Source organism: Hypanus sabinus, chromosome 27 (genome assembly GCF_030144855.1).
Source record: "Hypanus sabinus isolate sHypSab1 chromosome 27, sHypSab1.hap1, whole genome shotgun sequence".
Classification (NCBI taxonomy): Eukaryota; Metazoa; Chordata; class Chondrichthyes; order Myliobatiformes; family Dasyatidae; genus Hypanus; species Hypanus sabinus.
In genome coordinates this window covers 3810868-3836860 of record NC_082732.1, presented here as the reverse complement: position 1 = coordinate 3836860, position 25993 = coordinate 3810868, and the positions used below count along the sequence as shown (strand labels likewise).

Sequence of the window (25993 nt, the reverse complement as noted above, 5' to 3'; positions counted from 1 at the left end):
AGAGTCTCTGCCTAAAATATCGATTGTTCATTCCCCTCCACAGGCACTGCCTGACCTGCTGAGTTTCCCCAGCAGTTTGTGTCTGTTGTTTTTTTTTTCCCCTAATACTTACTCCAATAATAGCTAATGACCTGGAGAACATTCCAGTAAAATAATACTGAACTTGGCCAAGCTAGTTCATTATGGCATCTACCTGACATTGTGGGGAAAATTTGCCAGCTGTATGTCCTGGCCACAAGAAGGAGGGCAAATCCCACCTGGCCAATATCCACCCCATTGATCAACCTTGAATCATCGGCAAAGTAATGGAAGGGATAATTGATCATATGATTAAGTGGCACTTACTCAACAACAATCTCAATTTTAATTCCACCAAAATCACTCAACTCTTGAATTCATTATAACACTGGTCCAATCATAGTCAGAAAATTTGAACTCCAGAACCAAAGTGAGAGTTACTGCACTTGACATCAAGGCAGCATTTGATAAAATATTGCTTCTGAAAATCCAGGTTAAGATGGAGTCAGATGGGATCAGGAGGAGCCCTTGCATTAGTTGGAGTCGTGTAGCACAAAGGAAGTGGTTGCGGTATTTGAAGGTAATCATCTCAGCCACAGGACATCCCTGCAGGAGTTTCCCAATGGTAGTATACATGTCACTTAGCTGCTTCAGTGATCTTCCTTAAGTTATAAGGTCAAAAGCAATAATTTTCACTGATAATAGATTTTACAAGGTTCTGCGCCATTCATGACTCCTCAAATAATAAATAATAAAGTACAACTAAATGCAACAAGACCTGGAGAGTATTCAAGTCTGGGCTGAAAGGTGGCAAGTAACATTCATACCACACAAATACCGACAGAAAATCCAGCTATCACCCTGACATACACACGTTACCGTTCACGAACCTCCTACTATCAAACTGAACTGGAGTAGCTGCACAATCACAGTACACATATTAGAAAGTCAGAAGCTAGGATCCCCTCTCCTAATTCTTCAAAGCTTGTCCACCATACACATGGCTCAAGTCAGGAGTGTGATGAGATATTCTCCACTCTCTTGGGTATACTACAACTTTCAAAAAGTATCGCGTCAGACAGGAAGTTGTCTGTTTAGTAGGGGCACCCCAGCTACAACAATTCACTCACTCTTATCACCAATGAACAGTTGCTGCAGTTTGTATCATCTGCAGGATGCATTGCAACTATTCATCAAGACTTCTTAGCACCTTCCTAACACATGGGTCCCACCAGCGAGAAGGACAAAGGCAACAAAAACATGAGAGCATCACTGCCTGGAAGTTGCCCTCCAAACCTTACACCATCTGACTTGGAGATATATTGTCATTCTGCTGCTGGATCAGATTCCTGGAACTCCCTCCCCCAATGGTGGTATGAGTATACCCACACCACATGAACCACAATGGTTGAATATGACAGCTTATCACCACCACCTCAAGGGTGATTAGGGATGGGCAATTAAATACTGGCTTACCCAGTGAAGCCCACATCTCTTGAATGAATAAAGAGAACAAAGCTCAGTAGCTTGTAGTTACCTAGTTTTATCCTTCTTAACTAAGAAATCTTGTGAAGATGGTGCTGGCGAGACTCTGCAGGCAGCAGACAAAACTACTACCAATTCCACCAAATGTACTTACTCGAATTATCACTACAATCCGCAGACTGTAATTTCCCATTGGGAAGGTGTGCTTTTGAACTGTCTATGACTGGCATTTTTGTGGTATTTTGGAATATTTGGTGAACTAGACTCTCAAAAATGCAGGTACAACCAGGACAGGCAGATGATAATGCAAAATTGCAGTCAATGGGATGAGCTGCAGTGTAACATGGGGGCAAAATTGAGAAGGGTAACTGATACCGCACTGAAGATTATATTTCAATGCACCCAGTACATGCAATAAGGTCAATCATCTTTTAGCGCATTTAGAGATTGGTAGGTATGACATTGTAGGCATCACTGAGTCAGGGTTCAAAGAGATTATAGTTGGGAGCTTAACATCCATGGATACACATTGTATCAAAAGGACAGGCAGGTAGGCAGAAGGGGTGGGGTGGGGTGGCTCTGTTGGTTTAAAATAAATGAAATCAAACCCTTAGAAAGACATAGGATTGGACATGTAGAATCCTTGTGGGTAGAGATAAGAAACTACAAGGGTAAAAAGACCTTGATGGGAGTTATATAGAGGCCTCTGAACCATAACTAGGATGTGGGTTACAAATTACAATGAGAGATTAAGAAGGCATGTCTAAAGGAAAGTGTTCCTTTGGACTCAGTGTCAATCTCCTGAGTAAATACAGATGCAAAAATAAAACAATTACGATCTCCCCCAGCTTTTTTGGCTCCACACATGGAATACCACTCTGATCTTCAAGAGGACCAGTTTTGTTCCTTGCAATCCTTTTACTTTTAACATATCTGTAGAATCACTTGGGATTCTCCTTCACTTTGTCTGGGAACCAATATCCTTGTGGGCAGGTTTGCTAGAGCTGTTGGGAGTGGTTTAAACTAATACAGTAGGGGGATCAGAACCTGTATGATAGAGCTGAGGATGAGCCAGCAGGGTTACAAGTAGATGATTAATATGAATGTAAGGAAAGACAAGCCAGTCATTGACTGACAACTGCAGACAGTGCAAAGAGTTAAGTTGTACCACAGAGGCAAAATTCATAAGGGCGAAAAATGTAGGACTGAAGGTACTGTATTTAAATGCATGTAGTGTTCAGAGTAAGATGGACGAACTCATGGTGCAATTAGAGATTGGTCGGCATGACATTGTGGCTGATAGAAGGTCATTATTGGGAGTAGTTTAACATCAAAAGGGAATTACCCAGGCATGAGAGAGGAGCTGGCCAAAGTTGATTAGAGGGGGATACTAGCAGAAATGATGGCAGAACAATAATGGCCGGAGTTTCTGGGAGCAGTTCAGAAGGCACAGGGTAGGTGCATCCCAAGAGGTAAATGTGGGATGACACAACCATCACTAACATGGAAAGTCAAAGACTACTTAAAAGCAAAAGAGAGGGCATGTAACAAAGTGAAAATAAGTGCAAAGTTATAAGATTGGGAAGCTTTTAAAAACAAACAGAAGGCAACTAAAATGTCATAAGGAGAGAAAAGATTAAATATAAAGGTAAGCTAGACAATAATATCAAAGAGGATGCCAAAAATGTTTCCAGATATATGAAGAGTAAAAGAGAGGCAAGAGTGAATATCAGACCGCTGAAAAATGATGCTGGAGAGGTAGCAATGGAAGACAAAGTAATAAGAAATGGACTGAATAAGTATTTTCCATCAGACTTCACTGTGGAAGACAGTATGCAGGAAGTTAGAGAATGTCAAGGAGCAGAAGTAAGTGCAGTTGTTATTACTAGGTGCTTGGGAAGCTGAAAGATCTGAAGGTAGCCAAGTCATCTAGACCAGATGGACTACACCTTTTGTATATATTTGTCTATACCTGCAATGCACCTCCTTTTTAGACTCTTAACCAGAGCCTCAATATCGCTTGAAAACCAAGATTCCCTACACTTGTTATCTTTACAGTTTATCTTTACTGTTTATTCTAACAGGCACATAATCTCAAAATTCTGCTTTTGAAGGCTTCCCACTTACCAAGTACTCCTTTGCCAGAAAACAGCCTGTCCCAGAAAACTTGCCAGAATAGTAATTATGTGTGAAGCCAAAAGAGATTGGGGAGATCTTAAGTCAAGTCAGGTCAAGTCATTTTCATTGTCATTTCGACCATTACTGCTGGTACAGTACATATGAAAATGAGACGTTTTTTCAGGACCATGGTGTTACATGACACAGTACAAAAACTAGACTGAAATACGTAAAAAAAAACACAGAGGAAAGCTACACTAGACTACAGACCTACAAATGGATGTTTTTGTATCTGTATTTACTCAGGAGATGGACATGGTATATAAAAGTGAGGCAAATCAGCAAGGTCATAGACCCTATACAAGTTACAGAGGAAGAGGTGTTTATTGCCTTGAGGTAAATTAGGGTGCATATAACCCCAGGCCTTGACAAGGTGTCCCTTGGATTCTTTGGAATCCAAGCAGAAATTGCAGGGGCCCTAACAGAGATATTTATATCATCCTTAGCCACAGCTAAGGTACCAGAACACTGGAGGATAGATAATCTTGTTCTGCTTTTTAAGAAAGGCTCTAATAATATACCAGGAAATTGTAAACCAGTGAGTCTGATATCAGTAGCGGCAAGTTATTGCAAAGTATTCTAAGGCAGTGGTCCCTAGCCACCTAGCAAAGCATGTGCTACCGGGCCACAAGGAAACTACAAACCCCATTTCCAGAAAAGTTGGGATATTTTCCAAAATGCAATAAAAACAAAAATCTGTGATATGTTAATTCACGTGAACCTTTATTTAACTGACAAAAGTACAAAGAAAAGATTTTCAATAGTTTTACGGACCAGCTTAATTGTATTTTGTAAATATACACAAATTTAGAATTTGATGGCTGCAACACACTCAAAAGTTGGGACAGAGTTAAAATAAGATTGAAAAGTGCACAGAATATTCAAGTAACACCAGTTTGGAAGACTCCACATTAAGCAGGCTAATTGGTAGCAGGTGAGGTATCATGACTGGGTATAAAAGTAGCGTCCATCAAGGCTCAGTCTTTGCAAGCAAGGATGGGTCGTGGCTTACCCCTTTGTGCCAAAATTCGTGAGAGCATTGTTAGTCAGTTCAAAAGGAACATTTTCCAATGCAAGATTGCAGAGAATTTAGGTCTTTCAACATCTACAGTACATAATACTGTGGAAAGATTCGGAGAATTCAGAGACATCTCAGTGCGATGTCTTAGGCAAGGTCGGAAACCACTGTTGAATGCGCGTGATCTTCGAGCCCCCAGGCGGCACTGCCTAAGAAACTGTCATGCTACTGTGACAATTATAGCCACCTGGGGTCGGGAGTACTTTGGAAAACCATTGTCACTTAACACAGTTCATCGCTGCATCCAGAAATGCAACTTGAAACTGTATTACGCAAGGAGGAAACCATACATCAACTCAATGCCGAAACGCTAGTGAGTTCTCTGGTCCCGAGCTCATCTCAGATGGACCGAAAGACTGTGGAACAGTGTGCAGTGGTCAGATGGGTCCACATTTCAACTAGTTTTCGGAAAAAACTGGCGTCAAGTTCTCCGTGCCAAAGATGAAAACGACTATCCTGATTGTTATCAGCGAAAGGTGCAAAAGCCAGCATCTGTGATGGTATGGGGGTGCATCAGTGCCCACAGCATGGGTGAGTTGCATGTATGTGAAGGTACCATTGACTCTGAGGCGTATATTAGGATTTTAGAGAGACATATGTTGCCATCAAGGCGACATCTCTTCCCGGGACGTCCATGCTTATTTCAGCAGGACAATGCCAGACCACATTCTGCACAGGCTACAATAGCATGGCTTTGTAGACACAGAGTGTGTGTGCTTGACTGACCTGCTGCCTGTCCAGATCTATCTCCTATTGAAAATGTATGGCGCATCATGAAGAGGAGAATCAGACAATGGAGACCATGGACTGCGGATCAGCTAAAGTCTTATATCAAGCAAGAATGGACAAAATTTCCAATTGCAAATCTACTACAATTAATATCCTCTGTTCCAAAACGAATTTAAAAGTGTTATTAAAAGGAGAGGTGATGAAACACAATGGTAAACATGCCTCTGTCCCAACTTTTGTTGAGTGTGTTGCAGCCATCAAATTCTAAATTTGTGTATATTTACAAAATACAATTAAGTTGGTCCATAAAACTATTGAAAATCTTTTCTTTGTACTTTTGTCAAATAAAGGTTCACATGAATTAACATATCACAGATTTTTGTTTTTATTGTGTTTTTGAAAATATCCCAACTTTTCTGGAAATGGGGTTTGTATATGATTTGGCAGTATGAAGCGATATGAGTCAGCTGCAACTTTCCTCATTCCCTGTCATGCCCAGTTTTGAATTTGAACGCACACTAGGTCATTACCCACGCGAGGTCATCGGTCGGTCATTAATCTAAAACTACCTGATGAGTAAAAAACAAATGTCGCTTGAGAGTTTCTTTGAAAGAGGTGGTAGGGGACATAAAAGGCCTAATGATGATGATAGTGCAGAGACAGCTGAATCCGAGACTGCAAAAAAAAGCTTAACTCAATAGAAAATATGATGAGTCGTACATAAAATATGCCTTTAATGCGACCAGTGACTTGCAAGCTCCAAGCCCCTTGTGTGTGATATGTGAAGACAAGCTGTTTAATGAGGCAATGAAGCCCTCAAAACTGATTTGGCACCATGAGTCCAAGCACCCTGCACTGAAAGACAAACCCGTTGAATTTTTTGAGCGGAAAAAATGTGAGCAAGCAGGACAGAAGCAAGTGCTGAGAGCCACCACCTCCACAAATGCTGCTGCTCTGAGAGCGTCATGCTTAGTGGCTAGTCGTATTGCTAAGGCTAAGAAGCCTTTCACTATTGGTGAAGAATTGATTCTGCCTGCTGCCAAGGAGATGTGCTGTGAACTGTTGGGAAAAGCTGCAGCTAATAAGATGGCACAGGTTTCTCTTTCAGCTACCACAGTTTCAAGGAGAATCGATGACATAGTGGAGGAATCTCCCAGATGTATGGATGGGCCAGGGTCATAAGATATCAGAGGAATTGAGACAGATTGACATTAGGAAAGAAACTGTGATGAGTAGACTGGTAGGACTGAAGACTAATAAATCCCTGGGTCCAGATGGTCTGCATCCGAGGGTTCTAAAAGAGGTGGCTCAGGAAATTGCGGATGCATTGATAATCATTTTCCAATGTTCCTTAGATTCAGTATCAGTTCCTGAAGATTGGAGAGTGGCTAATGTTATCCCACTTTTCAAGAAGGGAGGGAAGGAGAAAACGGAGAACTATCGCCCTGTTAGCCTAATGTCAGTCATGGGGAAGATGCTTGAGTCCATTATAAAGGATGAAATAGTGGCACATCTTGATGGCAGAAATAGGATTAGGCCGAGCCAGCATGGATTTACCAAGGGCAAATCATGCTTGACTAATCTGTTGGAGTTTTTTGAGGGTGTAACAAGGATGTTAGACGAGGGTAAGCCAGTGGATGTTGTGTACCTAGATTTTCAGAAGGCATTCGATAAGGTGCCACATAGGAGATTGGTGAGTAAAATCAGAGCTCATGGCATTGGGGGCAGGGTTTCAACATGGATAGAAAACTGGTTGGCAGATAGAAAGCAAAGGGTAGCAGTGAATGGGTGTTTCTCGGACTGGCTGGAGGTGACTAGTGGGGTACCACAGGACTCTGTATTGGGACCACAGCTCTTTACGATTTATGTCAACGATTTAGATGAGGGCATTGAAAACTATATCAGCAAGTTTGCTGACGATACTAAACTGGGTGGCAGTGTGACATGCGAAGAGGACGTTCGGAGAATACAGGGGGACTTGTATAGGCTGGGTGAGTGGGCAGATACTTGGCAGATGTCATTCAATGTGAATAAATGTGAAGTTATCCACTTTGGAAGCAGGAACAAGAGGGCAGAGTATTGTCTGAACGGTGTAGAGTTAGGTAAGGGAGAAATGCAAAGAGACCTAGGAGTCCTAGTTCACCAGTCAATGAAGGTGAATGAGCAAGTGCAACAGGCAGTGAAGAGGGCAAATGAAATGTTGGCCTTTGTTACAAGGGGAATTGAGTACAAGAGCAAGGATGTCCTTTTGCATTTGTACAGGGCCCTGGTGAGACCACTCCTGGAATATTGTGTACAGTTTTGGTCTCCAGGTTTAAGGAAGGACATTCTGGCAATTGAGGAAGTGCAGCGTAGATTCACTAGGTTGATTCCTGGGATGGCAGGGCTGTCTTACGCAGAGAGATTGGAAAGATTGGGCTTGTACACGCTGGAATTGAGGAGATTGAGAGGGGATCTGATTGAAACGTTTAAGATCATTAAAGGATTTGATAGGATTGGGGCAGGAAATATGTTCCAGATGTTGGGAGAGTCCAGTACCAGAGGGCATGGATTGAGAATAAGAGGTCAGTTATTTAAAACAGAGTTGAGGAAGAGCTTCTTCTCCCAAAGAGTTGTGGAGGTGTGGAATGCACTGCCCCGGAAGACGGTGGAGGCCAATTCTCTGGATGCTTTCAAGAAGGAGCTAGATAGATATCTGATCAATAGGGGAATCAAGGGATATGGGGACAAGGCAGGGACTGGGTATTGATAGTGAATGATCAGCCATGATCTCAGAATGGCGGTGCAGACTCGAGGGGCCGAATGGTCTACTTCTGCACCTATTGTCTATTGACATTGAAGCACAGCTGTTAGCCTAACGACTCACCATGATATGCTATCCAGGTCAACAAGCCTACTGATGTCGACAAGGCAATACTGCTGGTTTATGTGCAATATATATTTCAAGATGATGTGCACGAGGATATGTTGTGTGCACTGCTGCTGCCAACTAAAACAACTGGGGCAGAACTATTCAAGTCTTTGAATGACTACATGTCAGGCAAACTGGACTGGTCATCCTGTTGGAATATGCACAGACGGGGCTGCAACTATGACTGTACAGCTGTCTGGTTTCACTACCCAAATCAAAGAGGTTGCTCCTGAATGCCAGTCTACACACTGTGTCATACACAGGGAAATGCTGGCTAGCCGAAAAATGTCACCTGATCTTAACAGTGTATTGAGTGACATTGAAGTTATCAATCACATCAAAGCAAAAGCCCTTAACTTAAGTCTGAGAAGCTTTGCAAGGAAATGGATGCAGATCACGAACACCTTCTCTTACACACTGAAGTCAGGTGGCTGTCAAGGGGGAAAGCCCTGGCCAGGGTTTTTGAGTTAAGAGAACCACTACAGAGATTTCCTTCAGGAAAAAAGTCACCACTGGCAGCACACTTCAGTGACGAGGAGTGGAAAGCAAAACTGGCTTATCTGTGTGACATTTTCAATGAACTCAATTTGTCACTTCAGGGGAGAATGACAACTGTCTTCAAGTTGGCAGGTAAAATGTCTGCTTTCAAAGCCAAACTGGAACTCTGGGGACGAGCAGTGGACCGGGGCATATTTGACATGTTTGCAACATTAACTGGGATTTTGGGAGAGACTGAGGCTGCACCGTTCTCACAGCTGGTGTGTGATCACCTATCTTTGCTGTCGACAGAATTCCAGTGTAACTTCCCAACTGCAAATGATCCAAGATGTACAAAGGAATGGGTCCGTGACCCATTTGTGAATGTGTCCAGTGAATCATCCATTTCAGCGCGGGAAGAAGATCAACTCCTCAAGCTTGCAAATGATTGTGAGCTGAAAAGTATGTTTGACATAACACCTCTTCTGGCATTCTGGATCAAAGTCAAGGCTGAATATCCTGAGATAGCCATGAAAGCACTGAAAACGTTGCGTCCACTTCCAACATCATATCTCTGCGAAGTGGGGTTTTCTGCAATGAATGCAACAAAAACTAAATTGTGGAATAGACTGGACATAAGGAACCCCCTTCGAATATCGCTGTCTCCCATCACCTCTCGATGGGACCGTCTTGTTGCAGGGAAATAAGACCAGGGCTCCCACTGATTCAGGGATATTGGTGTGTTGCAATGATTTTATATGTTCATACGAGGAAAATATGTGCTGTGTGTTTAATATTAAATTCATTAGATAAACCCTTATAGAAATGAAATTGAGTGTATTAGCCACTTATAAGTGAGCTAGTTGACTCATCACCTATATTCCGGTCGTGATTAGCACTAGCACCCCCCCCCCCCCCCCCACCCATAGACCGGTCTGCAAGAATATTGTCAATATTAAACCGGTCCATGGTGCAAAAAAGGTTGGTGACCCCTGGTTTAGCACAACAAAAGTGAAATCAGTAATCCTACATGAACTGCGGCCTGATTTTAAATGTTACTCTATTTTGCATGAAATCCAAAAGTACAAAATATGATTTCAAAGGTTCAGTAAAAAACAAAATAATTTTATATTACCGATGAGTTATGAAACATTTTCAAAAGTTATAATGAGTTAATGCAAATGAATCCTATTTGTGCTGTTGGTGTGTTTCAAACTAATTTGTGATATTTTTAAAAATTTTACAACATTGCAGTATACAGAACAAGTGACAAGTTCAATGAAGTACTTGAAGTAATTTTCATTTGGCACTGCCGCACTCTCGATATTAGTCACGATATTATAGTCACTTACATTTTTAAGTGGTCATTTGATAGAGATCTCTCACCATGACATGAATTATATTCAAGGCTGTTGTGTTTCTGAGTTAATTTTCAGGGGGAAAAAAGGATTTTGCTTGTGGTGTGTGCAACAATTATTTCATCTGCAGTATTATCTCTGCTTCAAAAGATCTTGGGTGAAAATAAAATAATTAATGGCGGCTAATGGGAATATTTACACACTTAGCTGTTATTTGTCTTTAATATTTCAACCCTACTTTTTAGATATCAGACACTTTATTTGTATGTGGGATTGAATCACAAAAAAACGTCAAGCCTATTGCAACCATTAAATAATTTGGCATACTTATGATATTAAAGCAGTATGTTACATAACCATTGATTGATGTAGTTAATTTTTAACTGCTTATGCAACTTAGAGGCAATTAAGGATGGATAATAAATGCCTGTAGTTAAAGTGATATCCATACTTCTGAAATTAATCAATGGCCTTTAGTCCAATGAGCTTTTTTCCACTGGATCACTATTAGAGTTAACTATTCTTCATTTATTCAGTTAAACACAAAGAATAAGGAAATATAGGGGAAGTGGGTTTTCAACATGCCATTTATATGAAGATATTTCTGGTCTCTCCAGTATGGGTTTAGCAAACATTTTAAAATGTAGTCTTGCCTTCTGTGTTGCTCTGATCTGCTGTTTTCTTTCAGATCGAGAAAGACTTGAACTTGGCTGGCTTTGGAAAACACGTGAAGTGCAGGGTGCAAAACACAATAGTAGGACTTGAAGCTTAAACCTTTCTCCCACGTAAAGCTTAGGATTTAGGTATTTAAAAAGCACGCACATTTGAAAGTTGGGAAATGTGGTAAAGCAGCATGATGTCTAGTGGTGGGAGTGGGCAGTGGGAGAGGGATAGAGAGAAGTCTGATTGTTTTATTTGCAATGTACTTAGTAGGATGGGAAAAGCTACAACTGAAATTGATGGAAATTTCAAAGTAGTCATGTGATTTGTAAAAGACTAGCCTATTTTATTTAAAAGCTTGAATAGTTTAACTATTTTTCCATTCATTCCTAAAAGTGAAAATGGTTCAGAAGTATAGTTCATGTTCTGTTCATAGGTCTAAAAATAATGCTCATTATGTGCTTACAGCATTAATTGAATGAAAATTAGAATTGGAAGAATTAATATGACCAATATTAGAAGGAAACACCAGGCTCCCAAATAATTATGAGCAAACTTACACTATCTTCTTCCCATTACTAATTTTAAGTCTTAATATTTTAACCATGAAAGGATCATCAAACACCAGGGGATCACGGAAATTTCAAAGAATGGTGCTGACCATTTTGCTCATGATAACCTTGCCTGCCAAAAATGAAACCGCTTAGATCACTACCACTTTCTGACTCTTCATCCATAGCCTTCAGGCTTCTGCTTTCTATTCATTCAGGTACCTTTTAAGTTTGACAAGGGCCTTTTCTTTCCTCTCCCGTTTGGACAATGAGTTCTAGATCCTCTCTTAGGATTAAAGCAGTTTTTCTTCTAATCTTCCATAAATTATTTTAAAATTGTACTTCCTAGTGCCTTCCTGCCAAGAAAAAATAGGTCATATTCATCCCTTTTAGTTATTTTGAATACTTCAGTTAAATTACCATTAGTTTCTCTAGCCACTCTCCTGATAACCATAATTTCCTAATCTTTTCAACATCTCATAACCCTCCTTTGCACACAAATTTGTGTTGTCACAACCTTAGTCATAAAGTGGTCTAAATACACCACTGTTCACACTATTAAGGTGTTGGACCTCCTACCAACAAACCTCATAGTCTGGATGCAAACCTGCTCTTCCCTCTCCATCATTCTCAAAACAGGTGCCTTCAGTGTGTGCTGACCCCACTGATATACACCGTGCTCACACACGACTGCACGGCCAAACAACCAAGTAGTTACATTGTCAAGTTCACCAGTAACATGACATTGGTAGTGTTCATCACCAGCAATGATGAGAACGCCTACAGATAGGAGGTGGAAGAGCATGAAGGCTTGTGCCAGGCACATGACCTCTTCCTCATTGTCAACAAGACAAAGGAAATGGTAATCGACTAATGGAGAACTCACATGCCCCTTTACATTGGCAGCACAGCAGTGGAAACTGTGAGTAGTTTCAAATTCCTGAGAGTGCACATCTTGTACAACCTTTCATGGTCTGGAACACGGAATTGAATTGAAAATGCACTTGGACTGAGATAACTGTCCTGTGCTATCACCAGTGGGATCATCCGTTGATCTGCCACCTGTCTTCAGAAGTTTCGGCCCGCTTATAATCAAGACTCCCTCGAGGTGGTGGGCCAGCAGTGCTAAAGCACCACCTCCCACTAGTGAGCTTAAAAACTTAACATCTGCCTCTAATAGAGTTGTTGGTCACTTCCATCCAACAGATAGTCTATTCTTCAGGTGCCTACGTAACGACTGAAGGGTTTGCAAAAGATGGATACACTGTCCAACTATCTGCCCCTCTGGACGTACTTGGTCCACACCCATGATGATCCTGCCTCTGCTGCCTCAGCTACAGCCCTGCTGGTTGACTTGATCTCTCATCTAGTGAAGCCAAGTCATGCAGCCACTTCTGGAAACTGGACGCAATAAAGCCACAGCAGCTTACTTCGAATGGGTAGCATGAGACCTTCCACCCTCTGTCTCTGCACTCTGATCTTAATTCTGCATACTTGGTTAACTTGAACTCATGGGCTTCATCGATGTTGTCTTCCCAGAGGACTGTGAGTTCACCAATAACCACTTCTCTTCTGGTGTCAGACCATACGATTAGACCCAATGTGGTGAAAGCTATTTGCTCCGGGAAACTGCTTTTCCCTTCCAGGTAAGCCTTGACACACCAATCATTGGCTGAAAAAAGTATGCTTGTTTGTGGGTTTGCACTGTCCACCCTTGACTTGGAGCCTTCTTTCACAAATGATATGCAATGTTCTGTGCAGCATGGGGCATGAGATAAGTTGTGCTGCAGTACTCTCTGCTCAACCGCTTCTGTTACAATTTTGAGAACATTGTTATGTCTCCAAGTGTACATGCCACTGGAAAGATTGACTCTGCATGCACTCAAAATATGCTGAAGTGTTCCTTTTTCGCCACAAGCAGCACCCCTGTCTGTCTTATTTTCATACCAGGTGCTGAGGTTGGCAGGTGTTGGGAGCAGGTTGTACACTTCTCTGTATAGAAAAGAAATGCGGAGCGGTTCCATCTACCACAGAACATTCCAAGATAGATGTCGTTCAACATTTTCCCACCAGGTCCAAGCCCCTTGTTTAGCCAGGCCAGCTGTTTTAGCTAACCTCTTCTCCTCTTCTACCCCTCATATTTCTTGCGTCACAAGCTCACGGCGCTCCTTACCTGTAGAAGATGACCACCACTTGTGGGTTGTCCATCTAAGTCCCTGGCAGCCTAGCTGGGTAGCCCCAACCATCTCCTTGTGCTTCAGTCTAGACTTAGCCTCACTTGCTGCCTGATCTCACATCCGGCTGGGTGTTCTTGATGACAGGGTCTTTTGAGTCTCAAAGCATCAAGAATGATCTTACCTTGGCTATCTTGACCTCTTCAACAAGGGATTGCACTGGGATGGTAAGTTTTGTCTGGCTACTGTGAATTGCAACATTGGTGAGGCTGCTCGGTACTCCAAGCCACTTCCTCACATACTTGTTGATCCTCCATTCCATTGTCTCAACATGGGACATTGCCACTTCATAGACAGTTAGTGGCCACATTATCCGTGGCATCAGTCCGTACTGCAAGCACCACAACTTCAACTTGCCAGGCAAGCCACACTTGTCGACAGATATCAGATCCCTGCTGATCTGTTCTCCTGTCTCTTGAACCCTCTTGGTGTCTCTCAGCTCCTCGGTGTACCATTGCCCGAGGCTCTTAACTGGTTGGTCCTGAATGGATGGAATCTCCTCTCCACAAAGGGTGAAATGAAAGTCAACCAGCTTTCCTCTCCTAAGAACAAGGCTCCTTGACTTCTTGGTCTTGAACTTCATTCTTCCCTAATCCATTAGCTCCTTGAGTCTAGATAGTACACTTTCCAGTGCCTCCATGGTAGGACCCAAAAGAGTGAGATCGTCCACCCTTGGTGGTAACTCCCTTCTGCCATCATTGCGACACCTAGTCCCACTGATTCTGCAGCCCTCACAACGACCTCCACGGCTAACCCAAAAAGGATGTGTGAAATTGCACATCCCATTGGGATTCCAACATCCAAGCTCTGCCACCTAGCTGTAAACTGCTGAGTGGAAAACCTCATCCGGAAATCTTTGTAGTACTACATAACAAAGTTCTTCACCTTAGCAGGAATCCATAGGAATTCCATTGCAAACTCAATCAGGACATGGGGAATGGAACCATACGCATTTGCAAGATCAAGCCAAACTACAGCCAGATTTCTTCTCAACCTTTTCAACTCCTGGATGGTATGTCATATCATACTAGTATGTTCAAGGCATTCCAGGAAGGCTGGTATTCCTGCCTTCTGCACAGATATATTTATCAATCCATTCTCTATCACAAATGAAGATATTCTTTTTGCTAGAATGCCAAATATAATCTTCCTCTCTACTTTCAGGAGTGAAATTGGTCAGAACTGATTCAATGTAGTAGAATTCTCTTCCTTCAGGATGTATACTCTTTCAGCCTCACTATGACAAATGAACAACACCATGTTTCCACACCACCTTTAGCAATCTCCACTCTTCACACTTCTTTAACACATTATACAGCACTCCATTGGGTTCTGGCACTGAACCTGACCTTACCTTTCTGATGAACTGTTCAACTTCTGCCAGTTTGGGTTCTGACAGGTCGAACTTCACTCTTGGCTCAGTAGGCTTCACAAGGCCTGAAATATCAAGCGAAAGAGTGTCCTGCTGTTCGTTAGAGTAGGTGCTTACCAGGTGATCCTCAAGTTCTTGTTGAGTCATGTTAAACTGCCCGCTCTTACTTTGTTCAAACAATTTCTTTGTGAACTGGTGAGAGTTCTCAAAGAACGACTTTCTTGCCTTCCCTCTCTTCTTTCTCTTTTTACGTTGTGACTGCATGACGGAGTGATGCTGACTTCAAACAAAAATGTTCTCGGAGATCAGCAAGCCCTGGCTTGTCACCCTCACTTGCTACCTTCCACCTCTGTCTCAAGGATCTAAGCTCTCTCCTCAACCTACTGATCTCCATCTGGCGCCTGCCTGGTGTCTGTAGGCTTTGCTTTCTTCAACTCAACTGAACCAAACTGGTACTTTCCAACATCGTAAATCATATCACCCATTTCTTCCATCTTTCTTTGATGTCCCACACCAAGCCCTCTTATCTGCCATTACTGGGCACTTGACCTTCCTCCTCTTCTTTACCTTCTCACCACCGCCATCGTGTCAAGGATCTACCTGGGTACTGTGGTCTGAAACCTGACCTGGGTTATCTCTCATCTGACCTGGAGTATGATCTTTTTTTTCAATCTTTTTATTGAATTTCATATATAAAAGAAACATAATATAATAATAAATAGGTTATAAATGCATAAGACTTGAAATTGAATTAGTAGTAGGATAACAATATCCTATTAAAATATCAACATAGAAACATAGTACATTATCAATCAAGTCTATAATAATTATATGAAAAAAATAAAAATAATCATCAAAAGAAAAAGAAATTATTAAAAATACAAGCAAAAAATATGAAAAAAATACTAAACTAAACTAACATGGGCAATAATAACAGTTTATTTGTATATGATAGTGCCAAAAACTCCGGAACTCCATACCTGAACAAGGATAAGTAAAGAGAAGGTCTGGAAGAGGCCAAATTAATTCGTATGAAAATGTCGAACGAACGGTCCCCAAGTTTCTTCAAATTTAATTGATGAGTCAAAAGACCTGGAGTATGATGACTCTCTCCAGAGCAAATCACTGTGGCTTGTGAATCAGTGGTTGAAAGGACCACATCATCTGTGCTTGGTGAACAATCAAGAAAGCTTACCAATGCTTCTACTACCTGAGGAAGCTGAAGAGAGCTGGACTAAACACATCCATATTCACAACCTTCTATAAGTGCAGTAGAGAGTGTCCGAGCATGCATGGTACAGAAACTCCACTGTCGCGGACAGTTAGGCTCCATGGCGGTTTTCTATGTCCTCTCCTATTTAATCTTATTCTTTTTATAGTATGGTGACCAGACAACACACAATATTTCCAGATGTAGACTGTATATATTTTAAACCTGTAACTTGCTTTTGTCCCCAGTGCCCCATTCAGTGAAGGTAAGGAAGCCATACACCTAATCATCTGTGTCACCACATTTAGGGAACTAGGTACTTTTTGGACCAATGCCTCTCTGTTCTGGAACAGTTGCCAGTGTTCTCATTAACCTAGACATAAGTCCTGCTCTAGGTTAAACATTTCTCAGTTGAGTTAAATTCTATCTGCCATCCCTTCACTCACTTTCCCAGTCACTTTAGATCCTTCAATGTCCACCACACCACCAATATTGGTGTCATCCACAAACTTATGTTCTCTACCAAAATGTTAATATAGATGATAAGCAACAGAAGACCCAGCACTGATTCTTCTAGCACATTACTGGACAATCCTCCAATACCAGTCTCTCACTACTTCCAACAAGCCAATTTTATATCCATATAGCTACCTTAGCTTGGATCCCATGTGATCTCACCTTCCAGACCAGTCTATTATATGTGACCTTGTCAAAGACCTTTCTAAAGTCCATATATCTGTCCATAGCGCTCCCTTTGTTAGTCCTTGTGGTTACCTATTTTAAAGAACTTAATTAAATTCATGAGACTTGATTTTCCATATACTGATCCATGAAGACTATCCCTAATCAGTCCTTGCCTTTCCAAATGTAGGTATGGATTTGTCCTTTTTTATTCCAGAATCCTCTCCAGTAACTTGCCCATCTCTAATGTAAGGCTCACTGGCTTGAGGTTACCGAAGTTCCCTGTTTAGCCACCCTCTAGTTTTCCAGTGCTTTACCTGTAGCTAAAGAAGATACAAGAATCTCTGCCAGGATTCTAGAAATGTCTTCCTTTGCTTCAAATACACATGATCTGGCCTCAAGGATGTATCCACATTTATGCATCTCAAGCCTGCCAAATTCCACTCCCCATATTTCTCATAGCTCTCCATTTTTGTCTTATTCTACCAGGTATTTTTCTCAATATCGATCGTAGATTTGGGAGTTAACCCATATTTTATTGAGAGCATATTTGTTCTAAATGTGTACTTCCATTGTAGGTATTCTAAATGAGGTAGAATCTGCAGTTCTTTTCTGCCAAATCATATTTGGTAGAGTTGGCCTTGCCCTGACATAAAAATTTTATTCCTGGTCTTCCTTTGTCTTTTTTCATAACTAATAATTCATGATTACTGCTTCCAAACTACTTTTCCTTAGCAATCCTTTCTAGGTCTAAACTTCTTAGATTCATCCCCCAAAACTGAGTACCATTTCCTTGTTGGGAATTCTACATTTTGGTTAAAGTTAGCTGAAGTGCATTTTAGAAATTCTTTCTTTTTCAAATCTTTTTATTATTATTATTATCCAAAATAACAAGAGTACATTGAAGTAAGTAACACTTACAATGACTCAGAAGAGGAAAAAAAAATACTAAGGATTGAAAAATATAGTGACACCAAAAAGAGAAGAAAACAAAACCCTACTAAAGCAAGAAAAAAGTGTTGGACAAAAAAGAACCTATTAGGTGATCAACCCTGGAGCCATGCGTCATACAAAAAGGTTCTAAAGGTAAACATCAAACCACCAGCAAAAAAAAATTATACCAAAATTTACAATTAGATCATGGAGGAAATCTGTCAATTAACTCAAATGGTGGTAACAAGTAAATGAACCCCATCTTTTCTCGAAATCAAACATAGGTTCAAAGGTTTGACTTCTAATTTTCTCCAAACTAAGACATATCACTTGAGAGAACCTTTGTGACAGAGTGGGAGCCGACATATCCTTCCACTTCACAGAATGGCCCTCCTAGTTATCAGTGTAACAAATGCAGTAACATGTTAGACAAAGAAGTACCATGGATATTTTGAGGTATGATTCCAAAGAGCACAGTTAATTTGTTAGGTTGTAAATTAATTTTAAGTGCTTTAGAAATTGTAGAAAAAACTGACTTCCAAAACTGTTCCAGCATAGAACAAGACAAAAACATGTGTGTCAGTATAGCTGTCTCAGTTTTACATCTATCACAATAACCATCAACATTAGGAAAGATTTTAGACAACCTCTCCTTCGTCAAATAATAACGATGTACAATTTTAAATTGAATCAATGAATGGCTAGCACAAATTGAGGAAGAGTTAACCAACTTCAAGATCCGCATCCAGTCCTCCGTTATAAAAGTCAAACAGATTCATTTAAAGGAAACAGTTCACTTGCTCCAAATTCATTAAATAATTTTAGCAAGGCAGGGATAGATTCCTCAGGATTAGATACATAAACCAGTAAATCATCAGCATAAAGAGAAATCTTATGAATGGTCTCATTCACAAGAATCCCATGAGTATCTTTAGCTTCACGAAGAGCAATAGCAAGGGGTTCTAATAATAAATAAGAAAGGACTTAATAGACAACCCCTGTGAAAACTGAAAAAAGGGGATCTACAATTATTAGTAATAACAGTAGCAATAGGAGTTTTATATATCATTCTAATCCAATTATTAAAATTAACACCAAAACCAAATTTCTGTAAGACATTAAATAAATATTTTCATTCGACTCGATCAAATGCTTTTTCAGCATCCACAGAGACAATGCATTGTGGAGTTTTAAAAGTAAATGAATATATAATATTAAATAATCTTTGAATATTTGAAAAGGAATAATGGCCCTTTATAAATCCTGTTTGATCTTTTAAAATAATTTTACCCAAAATATTTTCCAAGTGATTGGCCATTATCTTTGACAGGATCTTAGCATCAACATTCAATAATGAAATAGATCTACATGAGGCACAATCAGTAAGATCTTTATCCTTTTTAAGAATTAAAGAAATAGAAGCCTCATAAAAAGTAGAGGGTAAATCGCCTTTCACAAAAGAGTCCTTAAATATTTCCAACATATACGGAGAAAGCAATTTTCCAAATGTTTTTATAGAATTCTACAGGGTAGCCATCAAGTCCAGGGACCTTACCAGATTGCATTGAAAAAATAGCTTTATGAATTTCAGCTTCAGTAATTTGAGCATCAAGATTTATTTGATCAATGGAAATTTGAGGAAAAACAATCTTTCATTAAAAAGCATTCATTTTAGAAGAATCCACTGGAAATTGAGATTTATAAAGTCAGTATAAAAATTTTGAAGTATCTTATTAACTTCTTCATATTCCCAAGCCAGGGTACCATCTTTCCTACAGATTTTCAAAATTTGCCTTTTGGCTCTGGCTGTTTTTAATTGAGATGCTAACAGTTTGCAATTCTATACCTACACATCTCTACTAAGGCAGTCAGTGCAAATCTAATGCCCACCATTTATGCCTTGTCATTTTTTTCACGTCTTTGTTTTTTCTTTAGCATTATCATTTTTACCATCCACCTTTGACTCTTTGAGGGCCTATAGTATAGTGCTATTAATGAAACTGGATTATTACCTCTTTTCATCTGAAGTCAGCTGATTTGTTGATTTTTTTTCTTTTAATATGTTCTCCTTCCTTGCAGTTACTATTGTTTCCATAAGATGTTGGAACAGAATTAGGCCATTTGGCTCTCGCATCTGCTCCACCATTGAATCATGGCTGATCCTTTTTTCCCATCAACAGCCCCACTCCTGGCCATCTCCTGTAACTTTTGATGTTGTGTCCAATCAAAAACCTTTCAATCTCTGCCTTAAATACACCCAATGACCTGGCCTACACAGCTGCCTATGGTAATTAGTTCTACAAATTCACCACCCTCTGGATAAAGAAATTTCTCCGTATCTGTTTTAAATGGTCACCCCTCTTTCCTGAAGCTGTGCACTCTTGTCATAGACTCCCACCATGGGAAACATCCTTTCTACATCTACTCTGTCTAGGCCTTTCAACATTCGAAATATTTCAATGAGATCTCTCCACCCCACTCTCATTCTTTTAAATTCCAGTGAGCAGACACAGAGCTATCAAATGTTCCTTGTATGATAATCCTCTCTTTCCCAGAATCATCCTTGTGAACCTCCTCTGAACTGTTTCCAATGCCAGCACATCTTTTCTCAGATGAGGAGCCCAAAACCATTAATAGTACTCAAGGTGAAGCCTCACCAGTGCCTTATAAAGTCTCAGCATTACATCCTTGCTCATGTATGCGAGGCCTATTGAAATGAATGCTGACGTGGCATTTGCCTTCCTCACCACTGTCTCTACTTGCAAATTGGCTTCTAAGATATTCTACACAAGGACTCCCAAGTCCCTTAGCATCTCAGATTTTTGGATTTTCTCCCCGTTTAGAAAATATTCTGTACATTTATTTTTACTACCAAAGTGCATGAACATGCATTTTCCAATATTGTATTTAATTTGCCATCCTCTTGCCTATTCTCCTAATCTGTCAAAGTCCTTCTGCATTCTACCTATTTCCTAAATACTACCTGCCCCTCCACCAGACCTCATAATATCTGCAAGACCAAATATACAACATCCACTGCATCTCTTTTCCCTATCCTACTTGTAATCACCTCAAAGAATTCCAACGGGTTTGTCAGGCAAGATTTTCCTTAAAGAAACCATGCTAACTTTGTCCTATCTTGTCTGGTATCACCAAGTACTCCATGACCTCATCCTTAACAATTGACTCTAATGTCTTCCCAACCACTAAGGTCATAGAACATAGAACAGTAGAGCACAGGAACAAGCCCTTTGGTCCACAGTGTTTATATCCTTCCATTTTCCTCACAAACCTCACATGTGCCAATCTAAATGTCTCTTAGAAGTCCCTGATGTTTCTGCCTCTACCAACATTAGTTTTCCTAAACTAAAGTTTCTTATATCTACTTATTTTTTATCACCATCTCTGTCTCATCTATTAGTCATCTTTAAGCCATATTTAGTAATGGCCAGAATATACTTGCATAAGATCATTTTTGGCCTAAGCATAACACCTTTACCACAAATTCCTTGCATTGAAGTATATGTAATTAAGTATAGTCTTCCAGAATTGTTTACTAAATGCTCATCTTCTGCATCCTAATTCCTTTCCTTTTGAGACTGCAGTAATGTTTTTACTCCCACCAAGCTAATGTACATAATAGTTTAGATGCTTTGTGTTTTTAAAATCCCATTGATAGCATAAATTTAATAGAATGAGGTAATGAAAGTAAAATAGCCTAAACTTACTATTTTAATTATCCTTCCATTACTTAAACTATTTAAAATCAAAGGACTGTTTTAGCATTTTTAGCAGCTGGATGCATTCATCAGCTCAGATTTTTATGGATTTCTTGAAAAACAGTACTCCATATTATACCAACTGTGTTGTTCCATAATGTACTTCTTGAATTTTACTTCCATAGTAGCAAGCTTGAAATAGTTATTTTAAAATAATTATCTGAGCTTGGTGACATATAATAATGCATTAGTGTTTATTAATTTGTTTAGCTAAAGCAGAGGAGCTTATTTAATAATTTGTAAATGTTTCCAGTTATAGTGTAGTTTCCTTGATTTCATGTAACCACTGGCAACACATGCTTCCAAAAGGCTTTAAGTTATCCAGCAATTGATGGAGATTGCAAGGAGAGGTGAGCCATCCAGTTTGACATAATTTACTGCTTAGCTAGAATGATCAAAATTAGTTGTCCTAGGAACCAGATTTTGGAGAAAATAAAAATAAAATAAAGCACAAGTTATTGGGAGCCAGGAGTTTTCCCTCTAAGATATATAAACTAGTAGGTTAAATACAACTGTCACTGAACAGTAAAAATGAGAATTATTAGTTATTCTTGTCACTGAACATTGAGTGTACAAGTGTCATTTCTTAACTGTGGGCTGCATTTTCGTGGATTATTTATTTTTTGAATGGAAGAAGGTTAAACATTTGAATTGAACTTAACTAAAAATTAATTCCAATGATTGCTAATTAGTTATCACCAAAATTTGAAATTTCAGTTGTTCTATGTGGAATGTATGAGCACCAAATCTCTATTTGTTTTATTGACCTGCTTTATATAATTGCTATTTAGCTCTCATTAATCAAAATTTATTGTTTTAATATAGACACATTTTACTGACAGGCTGGATCCACCAAACATTGCCCATAGCTACCATAAGAATTTAAGGTTTTTGACCCAGGATATCCTGCAACAGATGCACTTTCAAAAATCTTCTGCTAATTTTTGCAATATTGTGATTGTATTGGAAAAGCTTGTAAGATAGGGATGTCTTGAAACTGACATCGACTGATATCTATATGTATATACATCTTTGTTGCTCTTTCCAGTATGTTCAAAATTAAGCACAAAACCCAAAGATAACAATGATGCATCAATAAAAGATTAAGTTGGCCATAAGGCCTTTGTTTATCAGAGGTAACATTTATGACAAGAATGTTCTGAATCCCATTGACAGTAAGTTATTAATTGCTTTCTGATTTAGATGCAAAAATACTGAATACTAGAACATTAAATCATATCATGACATCCTTATAGGATTGTTTAATCACATCCCCATTTGTCATCCCATGCAAAGTAGGAGGCCCTTTTGAGCAAAATTTATGTCTGCCTTTATTTCACAGCCAATATATGTCTGCTGATACAATGGCCTTTCTGTGAAGTTCCCCATGGGCTTTGTGTCTATACACTAGCTTTGTTTATTTGTTTAGTTAACTAGTCCTTCCAAATTCATGAACATTGTCATTGATGTTAATGGACTTAACAGCTGGTCTTCAGCTAGTTATTTTGAGCCTTTATGTTGATGGAGGAGACAAGTCTACATTGATCTGAAATTCAGAAATGTATTGCGTGTCCACAGTCTTACAGGTAGACCAAGATGCATTACATCTGAGCAGACTTTGACTTCCATTTATTAAATTAAGGAACATACTGTATAATGCTAGCAATATTATGCTTTATTTCCTCTTTACCAAACCTATTTATCCCTTATAACTAGAAATCATTCTTAGAATTAATATTGTAGTTACCTGATTGATTACATTTTTGCTTTTAGGTATTTTTCAGCACGCTAAGAAGTTGTTTCTTAGTGAGCAGGCAGGCCGAATCCAGGTTCAAGAATTTGTACGCAAGAATGCTGCTAATGCACTTTCTCTCTCAAATCTTGTAATGGGGCTATCTTCAATCTTATGCATCTTAAATGGGTAAGTATTAAAGATCTGCTTTTTTTTGTAAGATCCCTGTAGGTAATTATCTTGATTATATTTAATTACATACATTTTAAGCTATTTTCTGAAAGACTTCTTCATAGAAGTAAACTATGCTCAAGATGAATTTAGTTGCAAATATCAAATATAGGAGGCTTCACAGTACGTTAGAGAATATTACAATGGGAGGATGAAGGCAAAAATGAAAATGTGTCTAAGATTTACAGAAATATAGAGTTGTATTTTCAGGAATAAGGGAAAAATGCGATTTATAAACCATATAACCATATAACAATCACAGCACGGAAACAGGCCATCTCGGCCCTCCTAGTCTGTGCCAAACTCTTAATCTCACCGTCCCACCTACCCGCACTCTGCCCATAACCCTCCACTCCTTTCCTGTCCATATACCTATCCAATTTTACCTTAAATGACACAACTGAACTGGCCTCTACTACTTCTACAGGAAGCTCATTCCACACAGCTATCACTCTCTGAGTAAAGAAATAACCCCTCGTGTTTCCCTTAAACTTCTGCCCCCTAACTCTCAAATCATGTCCTCTCGTTTGAATCTCCCCTACTCTCAATGGAAACAGCCTATTCACGTCAACTCTATCTATCCCTCTCAAAATTTTAAATACCTCGATCAAATCCCCCCTCAACCTTCTACGCTCCAATGAATAGAGACCTAACTTGTTCAACCTTTCTCTGTAACTTAAGTGCTGAAACCCAGGTAACATCCTAGTAAATCGTCTCTGCGCTCTTTCTAATTTATTGATAACTTTCCTATAATTCGGTGACCAGAACTGTACACAATATTCCAAATTTGGCCTTACTAATGCCTTGTACAATTTTAACATTACATCCCAATTTCTGTACTCAATGCTCTGATTTATAAAGGCCAGCGTTCCAAAAGCCTTCTTCACCACCCTATCTACATGAGACTCCACCTTCAGGGAACTATGCACTGTTATTCCTAGATCTCTCTGTTCCACTGCATTCCTCAATGCCCTACCATTTACCCTGTATGTTCTATTTGGATTATTCCTGCCAAAATGTAGAACCTCACACTTCTCAGCATTAAACTCCATCTGCCAACGTTCAGCCCATTCTTCTAACCGGCATAAATCTCCCTCCAAGCTTTGAAAACCCACCTCAGTATCATCGGCATACTTACTAATCCAATTTACCACCCCATCATCCAGATCATTTATGTATATTACAAACAACATTGGGCCCAAAACAGATCCCTGAGGCACCCCGCTAGTCACCGGCCTCCATCCCGATAAACAATTATCCACCACTACTCTCTGGCATCTCCCAACTAGCCACTGTTGAATCCATTTTATTACTTCATTAATACCTAACGACTGAACCTTCTTAACTAACCTTCCATGTGGAACTTTGTCAAAGGCCTTGCTGAAGTCCATATAGACAACATCCACTGACTTACCCTCTTCAACATTCCTCGTAACTTCTTTAAAAAATTCAATAAGGTTTGTCAAACATGACCTTCCATGCACAAATCCATGCTGGCTACTCCTAATCAGATCCTGTCTATCCAGATAATTATAAATGCTATCTCTAAGAATACTTTCCATTAATTTACCCACCATTGATGTCAAACTGACAGGTTTGCTAGGCTTACTTCTAGAACCCTTTTTAAACAATGGAACCACATGAGCAATACCAATCCTCCGGCACAATCCCCGTTTCTAATGACATCTGAAAGATCTCCGTCAGAGCTCCTGCTATCTCTACACAAACTTCTCTCAAGGTCCTCTGTCAGGACCCAGAGATTTATCCACTTTTAAATTTCTTAGAAGTGCCTCTTTAATTGTCATAGGTTCCATAACTTCCTTACTTGTTTCCCACACCTTACACAATTCAATATCCTTCTCCTTAGTGAATACCAAAGAGAAGAAATCGTTCAAAATCTCCCCCATCTCCCTCGGCTCCACACATAGCTGACTACCCTGATTCTCTAAGGGACCAATTTTATCCCTCACTATCCTCTTGCTTTTAATATAACTGTAGAAACCTTTCGGATTTACTTTCACCTTATTTGCCAAACCAACCTTGTATCTTCTTTTAGCTTTTCTAATCTCTTTCTTAAGATTCCTTTTACATTCTTTATATTCCTTGAGCAATTCCTTTACTCCATGCTGCCTATATCTATTGTAGACATCCCTCTTTTTCCGAACCAAGTTTCTAATATCCCTTGAAAACCATGGTGCTTTCAAACCTTTAACCTTTCCTTTCAACCTAACTGGAACATAAAGATTCTGTACCCTCATAATTTCACCCTTAAATGACCTCCATTTCTCTATTACATCCTTCCCATAAAACAACTTGACCCAATCCACTCTCTCTAAATCCCTTCGCATCTCCTCAAAGTTAGCCTTTCTCCAATCA

The 25993-nt window shown here is 39.7% G+C and overlaps 1 protein-coding gene across 7 annotated transcripts in view; it reads left to right on the top strand.

The window, feature by feature from the left end:
* Positions 1-25993, top strand: part of tmem269 (transmembrane protein 269) — a 115025-nt gene that overhangs the window by 39787 nt on the left and 49245 nt on the right. For 4 of the 7 annotated variants that reach the window (XM_059951682.1, XM_059951689.1, XM_059951685.1 and 1 more), the window contains one exon: positions 23428-23575. In XM_059951682.1, the coding sequence (XP_059807665.1) occupies positions 23428-23575 (148 nt within the window). Of the gene's footprint in view, positions 1-10922; positions 11038-23427; positions 23576-25993 lie in introns of all 7 variants that reach the window. The other 3 variants (XM_059951686.1, XM_059951687.1, XM_059951688.1) reach the window with 1 other exon arrangement.